The sequence below is a fragment of the Engraulis encrasicolus genome, chromosome 20 (genome assembly GCF_034702125.1).
Source record: "Engraulis encrasicolus isolate BLACKSEA-1 chromosome 20, IST_EnEncr_1.0, whole genome shotgun sequence".
Taxonomy (NCBI): domain Eukaryota; kingdom Metazoa; phylum Chordata; class Actinopteri; order Clupeiformes; family Engraulidae; genus Engraulis; species Engraulis encrasicolus.
In genome coordinates, this window is record NC_085876.1 from 24,369,571 (window position 1) to 24,391,262 (window position 21,692).

A 21,692-nucleotide genomic window follows, 5' to 3' on the forward strand; every position below is an offset into this window, starting at 1 on the left:
TGGCCATGTTCTGAGGAGACCAGAGAGGATTCATAATTATTATGAATTGCTTTTAATTCAACTCGTATTATGAAACAGTCATAGATTTACTTTTATCCTACAGCTGTCTCCATCTGTCTCACACACACATAGCTGCTAGGGGGCCTGTCTAAATGTTTTACCCCCACTGTCACCCTCTTGCCATCATTTATTTAACAGGTGCTTTTTCAATAATGTACGAGATGACATTCACTCTGCTGCCAAGCCTATAGGATGACGTTTAAATCCTACTGTGTTTATTAATGACAACGCTAGGTGTGCATTTATTTTTCAGCACATCCCAGGCACGCCTCAGGATAGGCCTACACATAATGAATAAACCATTGTTCATACAACAAACCATGGATTTAGGCTCATGGGTGTCTGTGACTGACCTCTGATTAATTTGTGGTGTGACTTTAAGCACCTGCCATCTTAAATCAATGCATTCTGAACTATTGGAGATTTGGTTGCAGTTCTTCAGTAAGCTCAAGAGGATGCTATCTCAGTCTGTCAACAAAGCAGTGCTACAGTCAGGCAATGACTTGACAAACCCACCAGATGGCGCCAGACTTCAACGAAATCAAAGGTCGGTACTGACGTAAAAAAGCACTGTCACGACATACGACCACACGTTGTTTACGACATCCTCTTCAAGTCCTTCAGGTTGTCGTGGTGCCAGGTGAAAACAACCTCGGAAAATGGTGAAGCTGAGCAAAGAAGCCAAACAACGGCTCCAGCAAGTGTTCCAGTGTGGACAGTTTGTTGTCCGATGGGGTTTCATCCCAACTGTTTTGTATCTAGGTCAGTACATTTGCCATTCGAAAATATTGCTTTAATATCCCCACAGCTAGCATTAGCAATGTGGGCCATCTCGGCAACATGGCACACAAGTAAAGTGCTTATTTCTAAAATGGTATAATTTATCGTGTGTATCGATAGGAAGGGTTTGCTTTTAGACTATCTGATCACAACTGTTGAAAAATGGTAAAGAAGACGTCCCCATGATTGTATCATGTACTGATATCTGTAGCTGCCAGTGCTTAGATCTATAGGAAGGACGCGACACAGCATCTTTCATACGGCCAAGGAGGTGGTGGTCAAACCAAATACTTATTTTACGTCAAAGACAACGTTGTCTGGTATCGATACACAACATTTCCTGGGCATCTTCTGGTTACGATACTTACAGGGGGGAAAGAAGGCTACCCTGAGCTCTGCCCTCATTTCCGTGTCTTGCATGATTTTGGTCACGCATGCTTTTGGTCAATGGGTTTATGAATGAGTAGTTCTAGGTATTATTCCCTTTGGTATTATGAAGTAAGCAGCATCCTGGTGGGAAGTGAAAGTGGAGGTTGCTAGATTACTCAGTCAGCGGTGTATGAAAGTATTTACATGACCAGTCACACTCACACACCTTCAGTCTTGACCTCTAAACCTTGCTGACAGTGTCATTGACTACGTCACTCGTCTAGGATGAGGGAGTGTGTGTGTGTGTGTGTATGTGTGTGTGTGTGTGTGTGTGTGTGTGTGTGTGTGTGTGTGTGTGTGTGTGTGTGTGTGTGTGTGTGTGTGTGTGTATGTGTGTGTGAGAGAGAGGGAGAGAGAGAGAGAGAGACGTGTTGAGCAACTGTGGCGACCTCCGGTCCTAGCTAATATCGGAGTTTCTTGCGGCCCCTTCCTTCCTGCCCCAGTTGAAAGTATTGCGTCACGCGGATCTCGTCATTCCGATGGGCATGCCTTGTTTTGGCCCACTCATCCATCCGTCGACTTCCTCAACTGTCATAAAAACAGCCAGTTAAAATAATAAGTCATTCTGGAATTTCTGAGTGTAATGAGATGAGGTGAACTTCCTGAGAATTCTTGGACCAGATAAGAAATAGTAGATGTTTCAGGGTTTTCAGATTCAAGTAGACTTAATAGACCCTCAAAGGGTTGCCCGCACTACATATTGGTAAAAGAGTGACCCTTGCGATATAATGTGTAGTAGGTAGTGGTGTGGATCGGCACTGCCCTCACGATCCGATTCGATCACGATTCGGGAGGTAGTAGATCCGATTCGATTCGATTCTATTAGATCCAATCCGATTCGATTCAATTCTACAATGCATTGCAATGCATTACATTTCTACTGAACGCAAAGCAAATGTTCAGCCATGATGAGGAAATACAAGTAGTCAGATACTGAGCAACAATTTATTGGCTGTTTTCTGTATCAGTCTGTATCAGTCTTGCAATGTTTTGAAGTGTTTTTATTTAATTTAACATTCATTTGCTCCCGAAATATCCATGGAAGTAATTGAAACTTAAAAAAATTGCCGGATTGATTCTGGAACTTGCCGGATCTGGATCTGGATCGTCCATGCCCCGGATCGATTCGGATCGCTGAATCGATCATTGTTGACACCACTAGTAGTAGGCCAAGCCTATAGGGCTGTAACGATGTTGAATAGAATCGAGAAATCGTGATGCAAGAAGGCCATTTGGGCTATATAAATGCATTTTAGAAGTGTGCCATGCTCACTGCATGCTGTGGCACAATTTGTGACGTTTCCCAAGTTGGCTTTCTTTCAGTTTGGTCTCCTTGGGCCTGACCCCTGAACATTCTACATTCGTGAGTACTTCCCTTAGCTACTGTGTGACTGGGTGTAGTTAAGTTTTCCCCACCACTCCAAAAATTAGACACCCAGGCAATTTGCCATATTTATGTCCCCTTCCACTTTCCAAAACACAGCTTCTACAACCATTTCAAGTTACTGTTCCTTCAAAATAATTGAAAATACAGCCATTAATGTCTTAACAACAGTTGAGTATTCCCCCATGTGAAAATGCATACAGAGTGACGTGATCTTCTTCAGGACTTAACTTTCGTTAGTAATAATAATAATTATTAATAATAATAACTGTATTTGCATAGTGCAGTACCATACAAGGCATGTGGCTCAAAGTGCTTAACAAATGGATAAACATCAATGTTAAAAATGAAATTAAAAAGTGAAGTAGAAAAGAGAGACAGAAACAATAAAAAATAGCAAGAAGACAAGAGAAGAAACTAGACAAAATAGAGAAAATAAGTAGATGGATAAATAATAAGCATTAATTGCATGGTTAGAACTTAGACAGTCTTTTTCCGGGGGGGTACACACCACTATGCCTATTCTATTGCCACAGCGCAGGGGCACACCGGGGAATCTTTTGGTCTGTGGTTGATTTGATTTGCATAGTAACACTCACAAAACAACAGCAAATTTACTACAGGGGGGAACTCCCAACATGTCTGGATTAGTTGTATGGCTTTAGGCGAGCGAAAGCATCATGCCAAGGGAAGAGAAGTGCATTTCCTTATATTCAAATGTAGCTTGCGTCTGCAAATTGCACACCACAGCCAGTGCAGGGTCACTCCACAGTCTGATCATTGCATAAGATTCAACTTTATGGTCAACTTTATTGTCATTACTCATTAGAAATTCAGGGCAGGCCCTGCCGTGGTTTAAAGGTGGGGCACTCGTCTACTATGCGGCCGACCCGGGTTCGATTCCCGGCCCGGGTCCTTTGCCAGCCCTTCCCCGTCTCTCTCTCCCCACTCGCTTCTTGTCACTGTCTTCACTGTACTATCGCAAATAAAAAGTCCAAATGACCACACAAAAGAAAGAAAGAAAGAAAGAAAGAAATTCAGGGCAATCGAATGCAGTTTACACTACACTGCATTTCTGCATTTTGTTGCCTTGAATTGCATTACATTACATTATATTATGCCACATTTAGCAGATGCTTTCATCCAAAGTGTCTCATCGTTCCTTTTAAATGAAAGGCCAAGGTGTACTAAACCAGTTATTCCACTGTGGGTCATTTCACGTGAAATCAGACACTTTGGGACCCGACCAACACAGATTTCAATCATACTTGCTGTGCCTGTTTAGTAGCAAGGTAGCACCCCAGAACTGCATTTGTGTGAATCTGACACCAGTATTAAGGGAGAAACAGACTAGGTTTACATATGAGGGTAAGACACTATACATTCAGCCTTGATTATATCAGTCAGTGTAAGTCACAAAAAGACGTCTGAGGTGTTGTTTGAAAGCCCTTTTCTGGCTCTACAAGTTACACACACAGCATGGAATACAACAGCCTTCAGAATATGGATTATGATACATTGAAAAATTAAAATGTGAATATAAAAAACTGTATATTTTAAAATGGCCGGTTTCTTGTCTAAACATAGCCTGTAAGGTCATAAACAACATCTGAAAATGGGGTGTTTGGTTCTTCATTCATTTCATTTTCCACGTTCCAGTCTAGGGCATCAAAGGGTTAAAAATGTAAGCTTTGGGGTATTATTTCAGCATAATACCAATTAAATAATCAAATCCATACCTTATACTGTATATTGTCATACTGTAAATGAGAAATAAAGAGCAACTGGTGAAAACGGACGCAATAAAACTTGAAAATATGACTGAATTTCACGTGAAATGACCCCTGTACCAAATGAGGTAGATGCCTATTAAGAGTACTTCATACACCTGTGACGGTGTACTTCATACACCTATGATGTAATACTAAGGGATTTGAACCTGCACCTGAACTTCTAATACCAAGGCTGACTCTCTAAGCATTCAGTCCTTGTACAACCACTGTGATGGGTTCTGTGTTGCTATATACAGTGCCCTCCATTATTATTGGCACCCCTGGTTGAGATGTGTTTTTTAGCTTCCAATTATTATTATTTTTCTCTAAATAATATGGGACCTTAATGGAAAAAAAGAGAAAAATCCAACCTTCAATACAAGTGCATTTATTCAGTGGGGAAAAAATCCCACATAAAGAAATAATTATTTGACATCAAATAATGTGTGTCACAATTATCAGCACCCCTGTTGTTAATATTTTGTACAACCCCCTTTTGCCAACAAAACAGCACCTAATCTTCTCCTATAATGTTTCACAAGATGGGAAAAGACAGAAAGAGGGATCTTCAGCCATTCCTCTTTGCAGAATCTCTCTAAATCATCCAGAGACCTGGGTCCTCTCCTCTGTACTCTCCTCTTCAGCTCACCCCACAGGTTCTCAATGGGGTTGAGGTCTGGGGACTGAGATGGCCATGGGAGGAGCTTGATTTTGTGTCTGGTTAAGCATTTCTGTGTAGATTTGGCCATATGTTTAGGGTCATTGTCTTGCTGAAAGACCCAGTGACGACCCATCTTCAGCTTTCGGGCAGAGGGCAACAGATTTTGATTTAAAATGTCCTGGTATTTCAAAGCATTCATGATGCCATGCACCCTAACAAGCTTCCCAGGGCCTTTAGAAACGAAACGGCCCCACAGCATCACTGACCCACCCCCATACTTCACAGTGGGTATGAGGTGCTTTTCAGCATGCGCATCTTTCGTGGCACGCCAGACCCACTTAGAGTGTTTGTTGCCAAAAAGCTCAATCTTGGTCTCATCTGACCAAAGCACGCGGTCCCAGTTGAAGCCCCAATACCGCTTGGCGAACTCCAGACGTTTGCGTTTATGATTGTGGGTGAGGAAAGGTTTTCTCCGTGCATGCCTCCCAAACAGCTTGTTGGTGTGTAGACAGCGCCTGATGGTTGATTTGGAGACTTTGTGACCCCAGGATGCTACCATTTGTTGTAATTCTGTAACAGTGAGCTTTGGAGATATTTTGATTTCTCTTACCATCCTCCTCACTGTGCGTGGTGGCAAAATAAACTTGGGTCCTCGTCCAGGCTTGTTTACCACTGTTCCAGTTGTTTTGAACTTCTTAATTATTCCTCTCACAGTAGATATGGGCAGCTGCAGTTAAGTGGCAATCTTCTTGTAGCCTCTGCCTGACCTGTGAAGGTCGACGCACATCTGCCTCACTTGTATGCTGTGTTCCTTTGTCTTTCCCATGTTTAAGAGTGGATAAGAGAAATGGCCTCGGTGTCACGTCATATTTATACCCCAGGGAAACAGGAAGTGATGAATTACTAATTAAATGTTCCTACATACTCTGGTAAACTTTGTAAACTACTGTAGAAATGACAGAAATGCTTCAATTATATTTATTTCCTGGGAATTGTTAAGGGTGCCAATAATTGTGGAACAGGTGATTTAATGAAAAATAATTATTTTTTAGTCAGGGATTTTTTTTATTTTCCTACAATTCATTTGAGTTGAAGGCTACATTTTCCTAAAATGTTCAGTGTGACAGTATTCTTCTGCATTAAACACTGAATTTATTTTAAGGCTTTTAACACATCTCAACCAGGGGTGCCAATAATTATGGAGGGCACTGTATATATCCCTTACATTTATTTTCAAGTGTCCGCTTCAGTTATGATTTCTGTAGCGATTTTTATCTAGTTCATCTGTGTGTGTGACTTTGCAGACATTATCGCATTAACAATTACATTGAACATTTGTTTTTTCCCCCCTACTAGTAAATCCTTTACAGCAACTAATTCATCGAAAAATGATCAAAATCGTGATAAAATAGTGAAATCGAACTCGTGATTTTAATCGTGATTTAATCGTGGCAATAGTGACCTACTTTTGAGAGCGTCCTTGAAGCCAGAACATACTGACAGGCTGGTGTTTCTGGCCAGAAATCTGTCCACTTAAGTTTCATGCTATTGCCTTTACATAATTATTACAGTTCATTTTGTTTTGCTCATCCCGTATGTAATTCATTCTTGGTTATATTTCATCTTGTTATAATTTTCAAAAAAAATCTACAAAAATCAATAATCGTGATTATGATTTTGACCAAAATAATCGTGATTATGATTTTTTCCATAATCGTGCAGCCCTAACAGCAACTATACAGAAATAGCTAGTTCAATGTGCACTGTCTGGAGATCTATTAACTAAATTATCTAAAAAAAAAATATTCACACCTCTCCTCCACGTTCAGGGTGGTGGGTCTTACTTTGACCATTCTTTGAAAATGAAAGTGCAAGTTTTGACAGAAAAGCTAACTGTACCGGATGGTGTCTATTCATGTGAGGACTTTGTTGCAAAAATGGAGGCAGACGGATGTGGAGACAGGCAGGGCAGAGGAAGTGAAGTCTAGTCTCCACTTTTCCACGAAGTCGAAACTTCCAAGAACAGGCTTTGGTCTTTGAATTATGTGTTACTTCATATTCACACAGTTTTAGCCTATTTTTTGACAGAGGTGGGCGTGTTCTCCATTCATTTGTATTGCCTGAAGGTGCCTATACTATCTACACAAGATGGGAGGGTTCATGTGCCGTTTCCCAGTGCTGTCGCAAATTGCTGTGTCATCTCTAGTCTTATGTTCTACCTCTATGAATTACAGTGTTTCCCACAGACGATTTGCCAACGCAAGGGCATGAAGTTTACTGTACAAATTTAAACTTGACATAATATTGCAATGCACATTTCATACGAATGTGCTGCTCAGAGTGCTTTAGGAACACAGGGCTGGTAGTCAAGCCAGTCAGTCAAGCAAAACTAAAAGGGAGTTTTTCAACTCTCGGGGGAAAAACACAGTGACTGTCAGTGCACCCTTATACTTAGTAAGGACAATTCCTGGCAACTTCAACATGCTGTTGTATTGCTCACACTACCTTTGACTTGTCAGTACCTGAGAACTGGCAATCTAGCAAAAGTAAAAGAGGTGAGAAATGAAAACTCCCCATCAGTTTTGCTTGAGTGGCACTGGCAGTCAGTGCACCGGGTAACTTTAAGTGGACAGGTTAAATGTAATACCGTGGCCTGAAATACTCCTCCTCTCTAAAGACGGGAGAAATTAAGTGTCCCTGTTGCAAAATATCCTGGAAAATACATCATGCATGAATCCATGGAGGAGTGGAGGTTGTGGAATTTGGGTAGTGTTGTGATTGTGATACAGCCTTGCTTAGTGGCGTCATGGGGAGCTTGGACTCCTCTGAGTAATGCCCTCTCACAGGCCAAACAGGTATTAAAGTGTGTGTCAGATTATGATGTTGCATTTGTGTGGGCTTTTATGCCTTTATTTAGAGAGAACCATATGAGAAAGTGACAGGAAAGTTTTGGGAGAGACAGAGATAGGGAAGGATCGGGACGGGAGATGACTTCGAGTTGGAATCGAAATCCTGGGTCTCCAGATTAGTGGTATGGCGCCTCAGCCCACTGAGCCACGATGCCCCCAGTTGATGATTGAATGATCTAGTTTTAGTTTCGTTCTTCATTCTTTGATTCTCAGTAAAGAAAAGAAAAATCTGCACACTAATGGTCCGTGCATCCTTTTTACTACCAGTCTACCAAATCCTGAGCAGCGAGTATCCTCGAGCTCTGTTGCGCAATGGGTGTAACCAGTTACAGAAAGCTGCTTTTTTCCGCTGTGTGAAAAAAATTAAGATACTCCGATAACAATAGTTGGTCACAGACAGGGGTGTGAAAAGTAGAAGTAAAAAGAAGGTAAAAGCACTCATGGACACCCTCATATACAATGGAATAGCTGGTGTAAAAACTATGTAATATCATGTACTAGTGTTTTACTTGCATCAAGGAGTATAAAAAGAGGAACTCCCCAAGCTTATTTTTCCTGTTTTGCAAACCATGACACAGCAGATTAAGTTTTGGTCCTCAAGCCTAAGTTTTCAAGTCAACTTTGCCAGTCATGATGCCAATGAAATAACTGGTGTAACAACTATGTAATAACAGGTACTTTTTGCCTACATCATGAATTTACTTCCTACGTTATGTTCTTCTGGTCATAGCCTATAGGGTAGGTAAACGATAAAATCATGAATCCTGCTTTCCTTTACAATGAAAGCACTATTTAGATTCAATAGCTGGATGGCTTCATCTCTTCTTTTTTTGGGTTTTTTTTTCCCCAAAATTCAACCGTTAGGATGGGACGGGAGCACTCAACTTTCAAGATCAAAAGAAGTTATAGAAAAGAAAAGAAAGGAGTATGAAAAGAGGAACTCCCAAGCTTATTTTTCCTGTTTTGTAAACCATGACACAGCAGATTAAGTTTTGCCCCTTAAGCCATCATCAAGTTTTTTTTAAGTCAACTTTGCCAGTCACGATGCCAAAACGTCCTCAGTTAGCATTTCTTTAGTCAGCCATGTGTCATTTCTTAAGAAGAGGGAAGTCACCATATCCCCAGACAGGAAGGATTTCAGCAAGTCTGTAACGGCCGGGAGCATTTCTGCCTCCCAGGGAGCTCTGCCCTGGACTCCTCTGCTCTCTAGCAACTGATTGTGTATCTTTTAAAATATTTTATCATGGTTCGAGGCCCTGCCGTGGCCTAACGGTAGGGCACTCGTATGCTGTGCGGCCGACCTGGGTTCGATTCCCGGCCCGGGTCCTTTGCCGGCCCTTCCCCATCTCTCTCTCCCCACTCGCTTCCTGCCATTACCTTCACTATGCTGTCATAAATAAAGTTGAAAAAGACCAAAAAATATCTCTAAAAAATAAAAGTGAATATTTTATTACGGTTCGGGTATACGATTTTGTTTGGTTGGCTTTATTGAAATATATTTCCTGCTGCTAGGTGGCTTTGTCCCGTTTTCTACTAGGCTGGTCAGGTGCACAACTTAATCGAGATCTGTTATTGTTTAGAAAGCAAATTAAGTTTGCACAGAAACATTTAAAGCATAAAGCCTCTAAAGCAGGGGTGGGGAACCTGTTTTATCTGGCCCCCGACATAATTTCAATGTTATGCAGCTTCACATGAAATATAACTTATTTTGTTAAGGAATCTTAGAAATTACATCTGCAATACAAGTAAGTTATATTCTGGGGACCAAGAGAAGGTGGGGTCTGTTTTAAAGCTGGCTGGCTTTAAAGCAATCCTAAAGTGCAGGGGGAAATCCTGGTTTGTGTTCATAGTGTGGTCCTCGAATCACTTAGACGGCCCTTGGAGGAATTTGAAGTGGCCCCTCGAATGACTCCTCCTGCAGCTGCAGGAGACCTACTGTCAGCGGGGTGGTGGCTGTCAGATCACGTACCTAAACAGCCACCACGCCTTCTCCACATCCACTCTTCAGATCTGAAACATACCCTTACAGCGCTGAACGTATACAGATTATAATTATTTCTACATTCTCCCAGGCTGAATTGTCCGTATTGTAATCTGCCGCTAACCAGTTTTTAGCATACTACCTCTTAATGGTTTTGGAGAAAAGGGGCTCCAAAGTTTGTGTGCCATGCCCACTGTAAAGCTTTTGGACTCATGTGATGGATCGGATGTGTCAGGACTAGGCAGGGATCATTCTCAGCGACCTTGACCCAGGGATGATCGTAGCACTAATATGTTGGATTTTTTATTTTTATTTTGGCACAAAATGACTGAAATGTATGATATATTTCGCCTCACATGGGTCTTGTTTTGAGTGTGATGGATGTGTGTTCAGAATACTGTTTGATAACTCCGTCTGACTCTAAACTTTCTTTTCCTCCTCAGGGTTCAAGAGAGGTGCGGATCCCGGCATGCCAGAACCCACACTAGTCAGGTATGTGTGTGTGTGTGTGTAACAAATAATGGACCAGTCAGTTCTTGGGTGTGTATAAAAAGAACCCCAATGCACCAAACCTTAATGTACATCCGCTGCAATGTGATGTCAAAATCATCTAATGTGCAAGGATGAATGTCTGTCAATCCAATTACAATATATAATAAGTTAAATAAGTGAAATGTGTCTGCCTCTGCCTGAACACACACTTAGGATGGGTGTGTGTGCGCGTGCCATTTTATTGTCTTGGTTGGACCCCAGAGGTGCAGATTTCAACCAAAACTTCAAATGTATGAGATCTGGTGTGCTAAGATTGACAGGTTGCTAATCAATCAATCAATCAACTGGTTGCATGTTAATTAGTTTGTGCTTACACACGTTTATAAATACTAGAGGTGCACCGAAGGTTCGGCAACCGAAAATATTTGTCCGAAAACGCAAAAAAAGACACTTTCGGTTTTCGGCCGAAAGCCAATTGAGTGGCTGAATCTAAGGCCGTATGGAAATGAATTGAAAATTGGCATTACTGAAACTAACTTCAGTTCTACTCTAGCATTGGAAGACTTCATATAAACATTTATTTTCTTTGAAAAACATTTGTAAACATTCATTGTAAGTCATAGATTTAAGCAATATTTAAAAATAGTGTAAAAACTAACTTTTTCATAACTTTTAACTGAACTGTAATATTCGGTTCCGGTATTCGGCAAAGTGAGTAATTATTATTCGGTTTCGGAAACAAATGTTCATTTCGGTGCATCTCTAATAAATACGTTCATTCACCAGGACATCTTTGAAAAAACTCCCCATGAAAGTTGTTCACAGCTTTTCTGTGAAAGCGGAAGAAGCCAACTGCAAGCATCCTATTGGCAATGTGCAACACTAGAGCTCAAATCTCTCTCTCAACCACAAACCCAAACTGAGTCAGACAAATACAGCCAAGTCAGTTTTCTTTTAAGGATCGTAAAATGCTTTTTTCATCTTCTTCTTCTTCTTCATCTTCGCCTTCGTCTTCTTCTTCTTCTTCTTGTCATCAACTCTAGCTTGCTGTGGGGCTAACCTGCAGCAACCCCCCACCCACCCGTTCCATCTTCAGCCTCCCCTCCTACCCATCTACGGTCGGCAGTTAAAACTCCATGGCAACCAGATGGTCCCCGCCAGAGAGGATATGGCTCAGCTCAACTTCCCGCCCGCCCTGGACCACAGCAGAGAAAGAACAACCGCCTCCTCAGTTTATCACCCTGCATTGCAGATCAATGCCCTCAAAGACTTTTTTTTGTCATTTTTACAAACGTGTTACTGTGACCATGTACACTTGTGCAAGTTACTCCTCGTGATCTGACTGTATGCAATGAAGGCTTGTCAGATCCGTGTCTGTAGTCTTAATCAGGTATGATAAACCCAGTAAATGTATTGTCTTGTGTATGAATTGTCTCGTATGTATTTTTTTTGACAGCTTAGGCCTAGAATTGCATGTATATCCAAGGCCTAAATTGTTTATCTTTGGGATTATATTTTCATAGAATACCTTCAAAACGTTAAGAACAGCAAATTACAGTGATTCAACTGGACAGCATTGATCGATTCACAACTTTTATTTCCTCTTCAGTACAAAAATACAAAAGATGTATCAAAGTCAATAATTTAATAATAAATAATTTTAACAAATAAATATAGTATTGTTTCAAGTAAAAAAAACACAGGACAGTCTAATAAATAGCAAATATCCAATAAAACTATAAATAACGTTTTATAAATAAATAGAATAATAAATAGAAAACTTCACAAATCACTGAAACCGTTATAAAGTTGGTGCGTCTTTGGACATGTGTCGCAGCGCTCTGTGAGCGTAGATGAGGAACTGTTTGTAGCTTTGCAAGATGCCGTTGACAACGGTCATCTTCATCCACTTGGATTCTGTTGGGAGCTCCTGCTTTGGAAAGGTGTCATCGGAGGTGTGTGTCTGTTGCTGAAATGAATTCATAAAATATTAACATCATGCCTTGTGAACGAGCATTCACTGCACAGCTTTAAGTACCCAAAATGTATGAGATTAGTGCAAATCCATGTAGTTCACAAAGTTTGGTCAAGTGTTTTACTGGTGAATATGATGCATTAATAATAGATTTAGTTATTGGTGTCATCCCACAGTAAAGTCCATCCATAATAACTACTTACTACTTCATACATCGCTGCCAAAAGGCCTAGTCCTGCACTTATTGCAATACTGTACACTTTATAGGGATCAAATTGTTTTGTAAACCATTCTAGTGCCTGAATTCTGATCTCTTACCATTTCTTTGACGGCCCTCTGCAGATTGCGAGTCCTGTAGATGATGCCATCAGCCAGCTGAGACTCCAACTCTCTGTTGACATACTGCATCTGGTCTTCGAACTGGTGCAAACCAGCATAGATCCTTTTCAAGCATCTGAACTGTTGGTGATGAATACACATTTAATAAACAACCATTTACATCTACAGTCATTTAATAGGCCTACTCTTGAAAATAAATAGAAATTACATTTAAAAAAGGTCACTTTTTAAGAAGAAAGATCACTTTTTTAATAGGCCTAGTCTGCAATATCCTTCCAAAGTACAACAGTAGGCCTATAGTAGGCTATCAGTTTTTAAGGTGCGCCTCACCTTGTTGAAGTGGAAACTGAAGCATCCATCAGCAGAACTGTTGATTGGTGATTGGATGTGATAGTGTCCCTCCTTTACCTGAGAGTTCTGCTCCTGGAACTAAAGCAGCATCGAAAGAATATTTTAAAATCCAGAAGCGACTGACACACCATATAGGTGCGTTTTCTGTCGGCCGACTAGTTGTTGGCTAAATTTGATTTAACAATGACAGTTTTTCAAGCTTACCTGTTTTAGAAGTCTATCAACGTCCGCATGGAGCACGTAGGCTGCACTGACCACGGGGTGCCTGTTGGATGGATGCGACTCATCCCCCGAGATGTCTGCGGATTCAACCGCCGTGGATAGAGGAGCTCCTTCCGATAAAGAGAGGGCCGCGGCGAGCAGAGCGCTGAAAAGGAAGCCTGGAGGGTGAAGAAAATAAAAGAAAAAAGAGGATGAGCGAAAGTTTCGTTGAGTAACTCCTGACCAATAAGAACCAGATAAAGTTTTGACGTTTCTCTTACTCAGTTGGGAAGGCATTGCGGAGAGAGGGGATGCGGCTTGTGCAATGAATAGTCATGCTCTGAAAAGTTGTGAATTTATATAGTTTCAAACGAAAGGAAATCCCAGACCACCACCCCTTCCGATTATTAAGAATGTTTAATCATATTTGTGATGGAAAGTAGCTGTAGCCTATATTTGGATTCGTGACGTGGTCGTATTCTTCCGTTCATTCATTGAACACGTGAAGTTTTTGGTGAATGAGTATTTTCAGACATACAGACGTTCGCGGGTAGGTAATTTAATGGGGCAACCTCTACTTAAATTAGTGCATTTTTGATACTTTGTGTCATTTATTGAGTAGGCTTCATGTATAGGGAAAAAATGACTTGTGCTGTGGATTGTGTTGACTAGTTGAAATTCAGCCATTGAAGGAATTGTAGCACTGCCACTGTGGGAGTGAGTCTCATTAATTTTGGCCCTCGCACTTCACACTCCACAGGCTAGAAACTAGAAATACAGTAGAGTCACTGACCTAGTCAGAAATATGAATGCCCCCAATCCCTGGAATGGCAGACTTTACTGGGGAAGTGCTCTATATATGGTGAAATGTACAGTAGGCCTCAGATAATGACTGTGCGGTGAATCTGCCATAAATTTGACCCTGGGGTAGGGTAATGTGAACAGCTCATGCAGTGTGGCACCCATGGGAGTCTGTCTTGTATGAGTCAGAGGAGTAGAGAGAGACGAGTAGACTATCATTGCACATTACACATATATTCACATTCACCATACCGGTAACTTACATTCACAGGGTCAGATCTCCCTATCCCACTTACACACACACACACGCGCGCACGCGATCAAAAGTTGTCAAGTGCCTTGGTGTCAAAGTCACTGTGCATAGACCAAGGAAGAGATCAAGGGGCAAGTGTCACTTGAAGAGCAGGGAATCCACATGTTGCCCACTGTGTGCCAAACCCCCCAACCCCACAAACACACACACACACACACACACACACACACACACACACACACACACACACACACACACACACACACACACACACACACACACACACACAGAGTGGTACAAGAGGTGATGTAGGCCTACTGTTTACTGTGAAAAAAGGCCTGGCTAAAGCAGGGTTCTAGTCCTGTTTGTTTGAGACAGCAGCCAATAATGAATTCACCGGGTGTTGAGGGCTGGGGTTGGCGTGTCAGCAAACTCCAAAAGGAAAAAGAGTGTGCAGATGTGGAAGTGTGGGATGGTTGATTATGCAGTCCAGTCTCCAATGATGATCTCTCTCTGGGTGTCCTTCTGTGTGGTGTTGAACAGCTGGATGATCCTGGGGACGAAGGACCTCAGGCCTGTTTGTCTTGCCTGGGATGGCACGGAATCTGTAGCTGAACAAACTTCTCTGGTTGTCGAAGACTGCGTGCAGCGCTATGGCTCTCTGTAATGTCAGCAATGTTGTTACGATGTATTTAAGCATTTTCAGCAAGTGAATAGGGTCGCCGGCGACCCCATCTGCAGTAAGAGGCTACACTGAGTACAATGTAATAATTATTACAACTGTGACACCGTAAATTACGGTGAAAATACTTATATTGTTGTGCTTTTGTGGAAGAAATGCGCCATCGGAAAATCTCTGTTTCAAGGGGTAGAAAGCCCTTCCCCTCACCCCTTTGCCTCTGTCTGAACGTGAATTGGGACGTCCCTAGCCCTTCACATGAACGTGCAAAACAGATGGTGAAATGGGATTCAGCCTTAGAACTAGTTGTTGGATAATCTTTGGTGAAATCCGCGAAAAATGAGCATTACTCATCCTAGCAAGACTAGGACACTTCACTTTGAGAAATACTGTTGGAGGAGCTCATCACTTGTTGGCTCCTCTGTCCTTCATGCGGGAGTTTCCTGTGAGTGCGCAGCAGGGCTGGACTGGGACAAACAAATTGAGTCTTCAGCCAAGACTGGCCCAGCAGGCATGGAGAGAAACAATGATGCCACAGGTGACGTTTTTAGTCATCTCATATGAGCTACTTTGACCGCAACAGCCAAAATGCTTCGTTTGAATCTGACTCTCATACTGCTTTCAGGCTGACCAGAATGGAGCCGGTGACCGCACCAGTTGCGTTCAGCACTAAAGTGCTTACCTGCGAACCACCCGTGTTCATACTGAGCTCTGAACTTTTTCCGCGCGTGATTGTGTTACCCGGATGAACCTGCTGACACCCACGTTGTCGTCACAGTTCACAGAGAAAAAACAAGTATTTTGCGGTTCGCATTGCGAACTAACTTTCCGGTAGGCGAACGCTAGGATCTGCAGCATGAACACGCCGGTCGGTTCGCAATTAGGTGCAGGAACGGGCACCGGCACGGTTCTCGGTCGGCCTGAATGCGTCTTCAGAGGCCTACTGTAGCTGTATGAGTACTGATATCATTGGGGGAGGGGGTCAGGCTAAAATCATCAACAGTCCACCGGGCACATGCCCCGTATGCTCTATGGCCAATCCAGTCCCGCCATGGGTCACGGGGTCGAGCTCCTTAATGGTGAACTAGCACTTTGAGTACATGATTACTTGGTTGCGCTGCACACAGCACAGTTACTGCTACGGAAGGAAGTGGTGAGAGAGAGAGGATGAGGGTGATAATCTTGCAATGATGACGAAGAAAACGATGGAACTTGATGGACCTGATAAAAAAAAGTGTCAGAACTGCAAAGATGCCAAAAAGGTGTTGGATATAGCGGTAAGTAGTTTGGTGAGATAGGGGGCCTCCGCAGACCACATCCCCGCATGCATTACCATAGTTCTGTTAGCGGATATGTGGACAATGATAATGTATTCATGGGTTATAAACCCTTACTCAAAAACACACAATAATGAATTCAGGCCTACGTAGTGCAAATAAAATAAGTTGTAACAAAAGGTGATTACGCAATAAGAGAACATTTCACGAGACAATCCATTTTACTTGGCTATAAATGCAATCTAAGCATCATTTGATGTTTTCTATCAAAGGTGCGGTACGTAGTCCTAATAGTACGTTTCCTATCTCTGCATTGTAAATATAGATTTATGTGGAAAATGTGGATGTATCATGCAATGAACATACAGGGCCGCTGACAGCTTTGACCAGGCCCAGGACAAAATCATTGTGGTCAGGCAGGGCCGGCCCTTGTCGATTTGCTGCCCTAGGCGAGTATTCAATTCAGTGCCCCCTACGCGCTAAAATTTTGCAATTTGTTGCAATTGAACTTGTGCAGTGCAGGGGGTGGCAAATGAGGCATTGTTTATTTATTTTAATGTTGATTTACTTTCATTGTGTTCATTATGTATTATATTTTTAAGAATAGATTAGATTAGATTAGATTTGTTAGATTTTTTATCCCTGATTCTCAAGTGCTGCGCCCCCCTACTTGAGTGGCGCCCTTAGCATTTGCCTATACTGCCTATGCCAAGGGCCGGCCCTGCGGTCTGGTCCTACTTGGGCCCAGGACAACTGATCCATTTGCCCCTATAGCCCCCTGTGGGGGGTCCTATCTGCATGTAAGTTCAGAGCCATGTAAATCAGAAAGATTTAGGCCCACTTCTCAACAAGTCTGCTTCAGTGGTGGGCGCTGTGACGCAGCCCCCCACATTTGGGCCTGTATGCCCAGCCACGGGGACCCTGGTTCGAGTCCGTCCGGGGTCAATTCCCGATCCTCCCCTGTCTCTCTGTCCCATTCGCTTCCTGTCACCATCTTCGACTGTCCTGTCAAATAAAGACATAAAAGCCCCTCATCTTTTGCCTGCTTCAGTGAATATGAATGTGTGTAAGAAAAGAATAATTCTAATATTTAGTTAAGACTTGGTTCTTCTTTCTGTATGTTTCCGGTTCTGTATGTTCTCCCTGCTGAACTATATGTGACCTCAATGAATTTCCATTCCTCTGTTTTTTTTCATTAAAAAACGGCTGTACCGGAAGTCAGTAAGATTTCTCAAAGCCAAAAGAGCAAATTCTCTGCATTTCGGATCTCTCTTTCCTTTCGCGATCAACTTGCCGTGGTCTCGTTGTCTAATTAATACGCTTTAATTAATTTCCTAACAATGTGCCCTGATAATGTCTTCAAACATCTGATGCCCACTACCATACTGAGAGTTTAGGCAATTTCCCTGCTTTTGTGACATTCAAAGTCAAAGTGTAAATTATTGTTAATGACATCATGCACATCCACAGGGCCGCTGACAGCTTTGGCTGGGCCCGGGACAAAGTCATCTGAAAAGGCCCCCTCACCCAATACATGCAATGTACGTAATGAGGTTCCAATTCTTTTATTACATTACATTATTACATTACATTGCATTTGGCAGACGCTTTATAACCAAAGCGACTTTCAAAAGAGGACATAATCAAGCCAACATCACAAGCAAATACAAAGTGCACATGAAATATACAGTACAACAAGTGCAGTTGCAAAGAGGAGTTAGTTAGTTTTTTTAAGAGTACACACACAGCACAGACACATACACACACACACACACACACACACACACCCTTGCCTACATGGTTTTGTAGGCAAGGGTCAATGCCCTGTGCTTGATCCGGGCGGCAATCGGTAGCCAGTGCAACTCAATAAACAGAGGAGTAACATGGGTCCTTTTGGGTTGATTGAACATCACCCGTGCCGCCGCATTCTGGATCATCTGCAGAGGTTTTAGCACACAAGCAGGTAGACCTGTCATGAGTGAGTTGCAGTAGTCAACGCGGGACAGGAGGACCGTGGCCTGGACCAGTCGTTGTGTAGAATATTGTGTCAGCACAGGTCTGATATTCCGTACGTTGGACATCTGGAATCGACAGGTCCGGGTGACTGAGTTGATGTAGTTGAAGCATGACAGCTCATCATCAATCATGACGCCAAGGTTTTTGGAGACTTTGATTGGGGTTATGATGGTGGAGCCTATCTTCAGGTTGATGTTGTGACTGAGCGACTCTTTAGCTGGGATCACCAGGAGCTCTGTCTTGGCCAGGTTCAGCTGTAGGTGGTGGTCCTTCATCCATGTTGACAAGTCGGTGAGGCAGGCTGAGATGCGTGCCGAAACCGTGGTGTCCTCTGGACTGAACGACAGGTACATCTGGGTGTCATCAGCATAGCAGTGGTAGGAGAACCCATGTGTTTGAATGACACATCCCAGGGAGGAGGTGTATATTGCAAACAGAAGGGGTCCCAGCACTGATTCTTGGGGTACGCCTGTGGAGAGGGTGTGAGTCGTAGACAGTTTCCCTTTCCATGACACACTGAAGGTGCGTCCAGATAGGTAGGAGATGAACCATGAGTGGACAACGCCAGTGATTCCCATGGCCGTGAGTCCACTTCTGAAACCGTCCACTTCTGAAACCAGATTGTTTTGGGTCCAGTAATCCATTCTGCTTTAGGAAGTTGGTGACCTGCTTTGCAACTGCCCTTTTTAGTGTCTTGGATAGGAAGGGAAGCAGTGAGACCGGTCTGTAGTTTTCTACATGAGCAGGGTTCAGTGTAGGCTTCTTCAGTAGTGGTGTCACCCTTGCTTGTTTGAAGGCGGAGGGGACGGTGCCGGAGGAGAGTGAGGAGTTCATGATGGATGTGATTGCTGGGACCACTGTTTGGGCAATGTCTTGAAGAAGGTTCGTGGGCACTAGGTCCAGTAGGCAGGTAGTGGGACGGCTCCTTGTGATGAGTTTGGAAACGTCTTCTTCAGAGATTAGAGTGAATTCATGGAGTGTTGCAGGAGTCAGCCTGTTTGCCAGGGGGGTATCTTCTGGGGGGAGGGCGGCTCACAGAATTGCTTGCTAATATTCGCCGTCTTTTCCATAAAAAAGGTGGCAAAGTTGTCTGATTTAAGGTCTATGGCCGCCGGGGGGGGGGGAGAGGGGGGGGGGGGGGGGGGGGGGGGGGGTGGGGGGAGGGGGGGGGGGGTTGAGCAGTGACTTGAATGTAGAAAACAACTTACGTGGGTCTGTATTGTTGCTGATCTTGTCGTTGTAGTAGGTCGTCTTGGCAGCTGTTACAGAGGCGGAGAAGGAGGCTAGTAGAGATCTACGTTTTTCGAGGTCAGATGGGTTGCGGGTTTTGCGCCATTTCCTTTCCGCCGCTCTGAGGGTGGTACGTAGAGCTTGGATGGTCTCTGTCAGCCATGGTCGCGGTTGTGAAGGTCTTGCAGGTTTAGTGACTAGTGGGCACAGGTTGTCGAGGCAGGAGGTCAATGTGGAGCTGAGCGAATCCATAGCAGTGTCAACATCAAGTGAGGAGAGCACGCTTGCTGAGGGCAAGGCATCTGCCACCACTGATGTAAAGCTAGTGCGTGACAGGTTGCATAGATTCCGCCTGTATGTGACCAAGGGAGGGGGGGGGGTGTAGGGTCGGGTATGGAGGTGGTGAAATGGAGGAAAAAATGGTCTGAAGCATTGGTGTTACCTTGATGTTGTCCGCTTGGCTGTCCTTAGTCATGATCAGGTCGAGCTGGTTACCACAATTCTTGGCCCCCCTTCTCCCTGGGCCCGGGACAACAGAGCCCTTTGTCCCCCCTGTCGACTTCCCTGCACATCCATAACACAGAGGGATCAAATAGGTGTTTCACGAAACTCCAAATGTGCAATTTAAACTAAAATACATACCCACACACACAACCCCACAGACACACATACAATTCAGTGTCAATCCAAACAAGTGTCAAGCCAAACAAGTATTTATTACTTTGTTACTGAATTGCATTACTGTATTATTACTTATTATTTGTTACACTGTTAATGGTCATGTCTTGCATTTTCATGTACACTATGTCTTATTCATTTCAGTCCTGTGTAGGTCTATGTCTTTGCATGGGATAGAGAGAAATGTGATTTCAATGTCCGTGTACGACCTAGAAACTAACAATGTCTTAACTTGACTTGAATAAACAGGTCTCACTCCTACAGTACCACAAACGTACTTGAGGTGAGAGAGCATAAAACTACATGTTGCAATGAGAGATGAGATCAGATGGCATCACTTTGAACGGAAGAGCCACATCCTCACACGGCTATCCGATCCGTTTTAGGTGATTATAGACACACCATCTGCGGAATCCCCTGTTGAAATACCCTGGTGGCCGCCCTGCAGTCGAGATGGTGACAGGAAGTCAGTGGAGAGTCTGATGGGCCAGGGTTGGGAAATGACCCAGGCCTGACTTGAACCCGGATCCCCAAAGCTGCAGCCAAATTCATGGTAGTTCACTAGTGCAGTGCTTGCACAGTAGCCCCCCATTCACTCACTTGGTGATAGAAGTGACTCTGAGGTCAGCCCCAAACAAAAACTCAAAGGAACGGACATTTAAACCAAAATTGCCACTATTGTAGTTAAGTGTGAGCTGTTATTTACCATATAGCTGCTTTGCAGCCCCAATCAGCTACCTGTCTAGCCTGGTGACCATAATACTGGTGACATAATACTAGCCATCCCATAATACTACCATTTTATTTCGTATTCAAGTCTCTTGGCGGAAGCACGTAGGATGGTGCGCGAGGCTACAAAGATACACCATGCGAATGCATTCAACTAAAAGGGGAAGTTTTTAGAGTTTGTAGACATTTGTAAGCAGCTGTAGTTGTTAACACTGGCTAATTAAAAAAAATGCTGAAGTTGCTTGACAGAAATCCCTGAAGACAGGTTTTTCCCCTTTCTCATCTAGATGGACGTATGAAAATCGAATTAGAATCGGGGAGACCCGTCAAATCTCACCATATTTTCATGTTCATCTATTTGTAGAATGGTGTTTCCATGGCAGTCAGTATAAAAATGTGCTTAATTTAACATGCACAAAACATTTCCAACCACAGGAATATTCCTTATTTACATACTACGTCCATGAAAGGGGTTCACATCAAATAGTCCACCAGAATTGCGTAATACTGTAAGGGGGACACAAGCACAGATAGCAGAACTAAAACCACAAACTGATGGATTTTTTCATTTTTTTAAAAAAAACATATCGTACTCAGGACTTTTTAGAATAGCCTGGCTCAAGCACCCTTTATTTGCACTCCTCGTGCACTTAACTCCTGTGCATTAAAAACTAATCTCTTAGTACTTTGAAATG

At 43.0% G+C, this 21,692-nt stretch overlaps 2 protein-coding genes across 3 annotated transcripts; one reads left to right on the top strand and one right to left on the bottom strand.

Annotated features, from left to right (window-relative positions):
- Positions 1 to 646: 646 nt before the first annotated feature.
- tomm7 (translocase of outer mitochondrial membrane 7 homolog (yeast)) lies at positions 647 to 11,893 on the top strand. Its single transcript, XM_063184856.1, has 3 exons — positions 647 to 822; positions 10,420 to 10,468; positions 11,512 to 11,893. The coding sequence occupies exons 1-3, from the start codon at positions 720 to 722 to the stop codon at positions 11,525 to 11,527; spliced, it is 168 nt and encodes a 55-aa protein (XP_063040926.1). The 5' UTR covers positions 647 to 719; the 3' UTR covers positions 11,528 to 11,893.
- Positions 11,814 to 13,649, bottom strand: LOC134435810 (interleukin-6-like). Of its 2 annotated transcripts, XM_063184855.1 has the most exons (5): positions 13,616 to 13,649; positions 13,338 to 13,513; positions 13,113 to 13,211; positions 12,762 to 12,902; positions 11,814 to 12,437 (listed from the first exon to the last, which is right to left on the bottom strand). In XM_063184855.1, the coding sequence occupies exons 1-5, from the start codon at positions 13,629 to 13,631 to the stop codon at positions 12,270 to 12,272; spliced, it is 600 nt and encodes a 199-aa protein (XP_063040925.1). In that variant the 5' UTR covers positions 13,632 to 13,649; the 3' UTR covers positions 11,814 to 12,269. The 2 variants fall into 2 exon arrangements, with proteins under 2 accessions (XP_063040925.1, XP_063040924.1); XM_063184854.1 differs by having other exon boundaries at positions 13,338 to 13,645.
- Between the last annotated feature and the right edge of the window lie 8,043 nt (positions 13,650 to 21,692).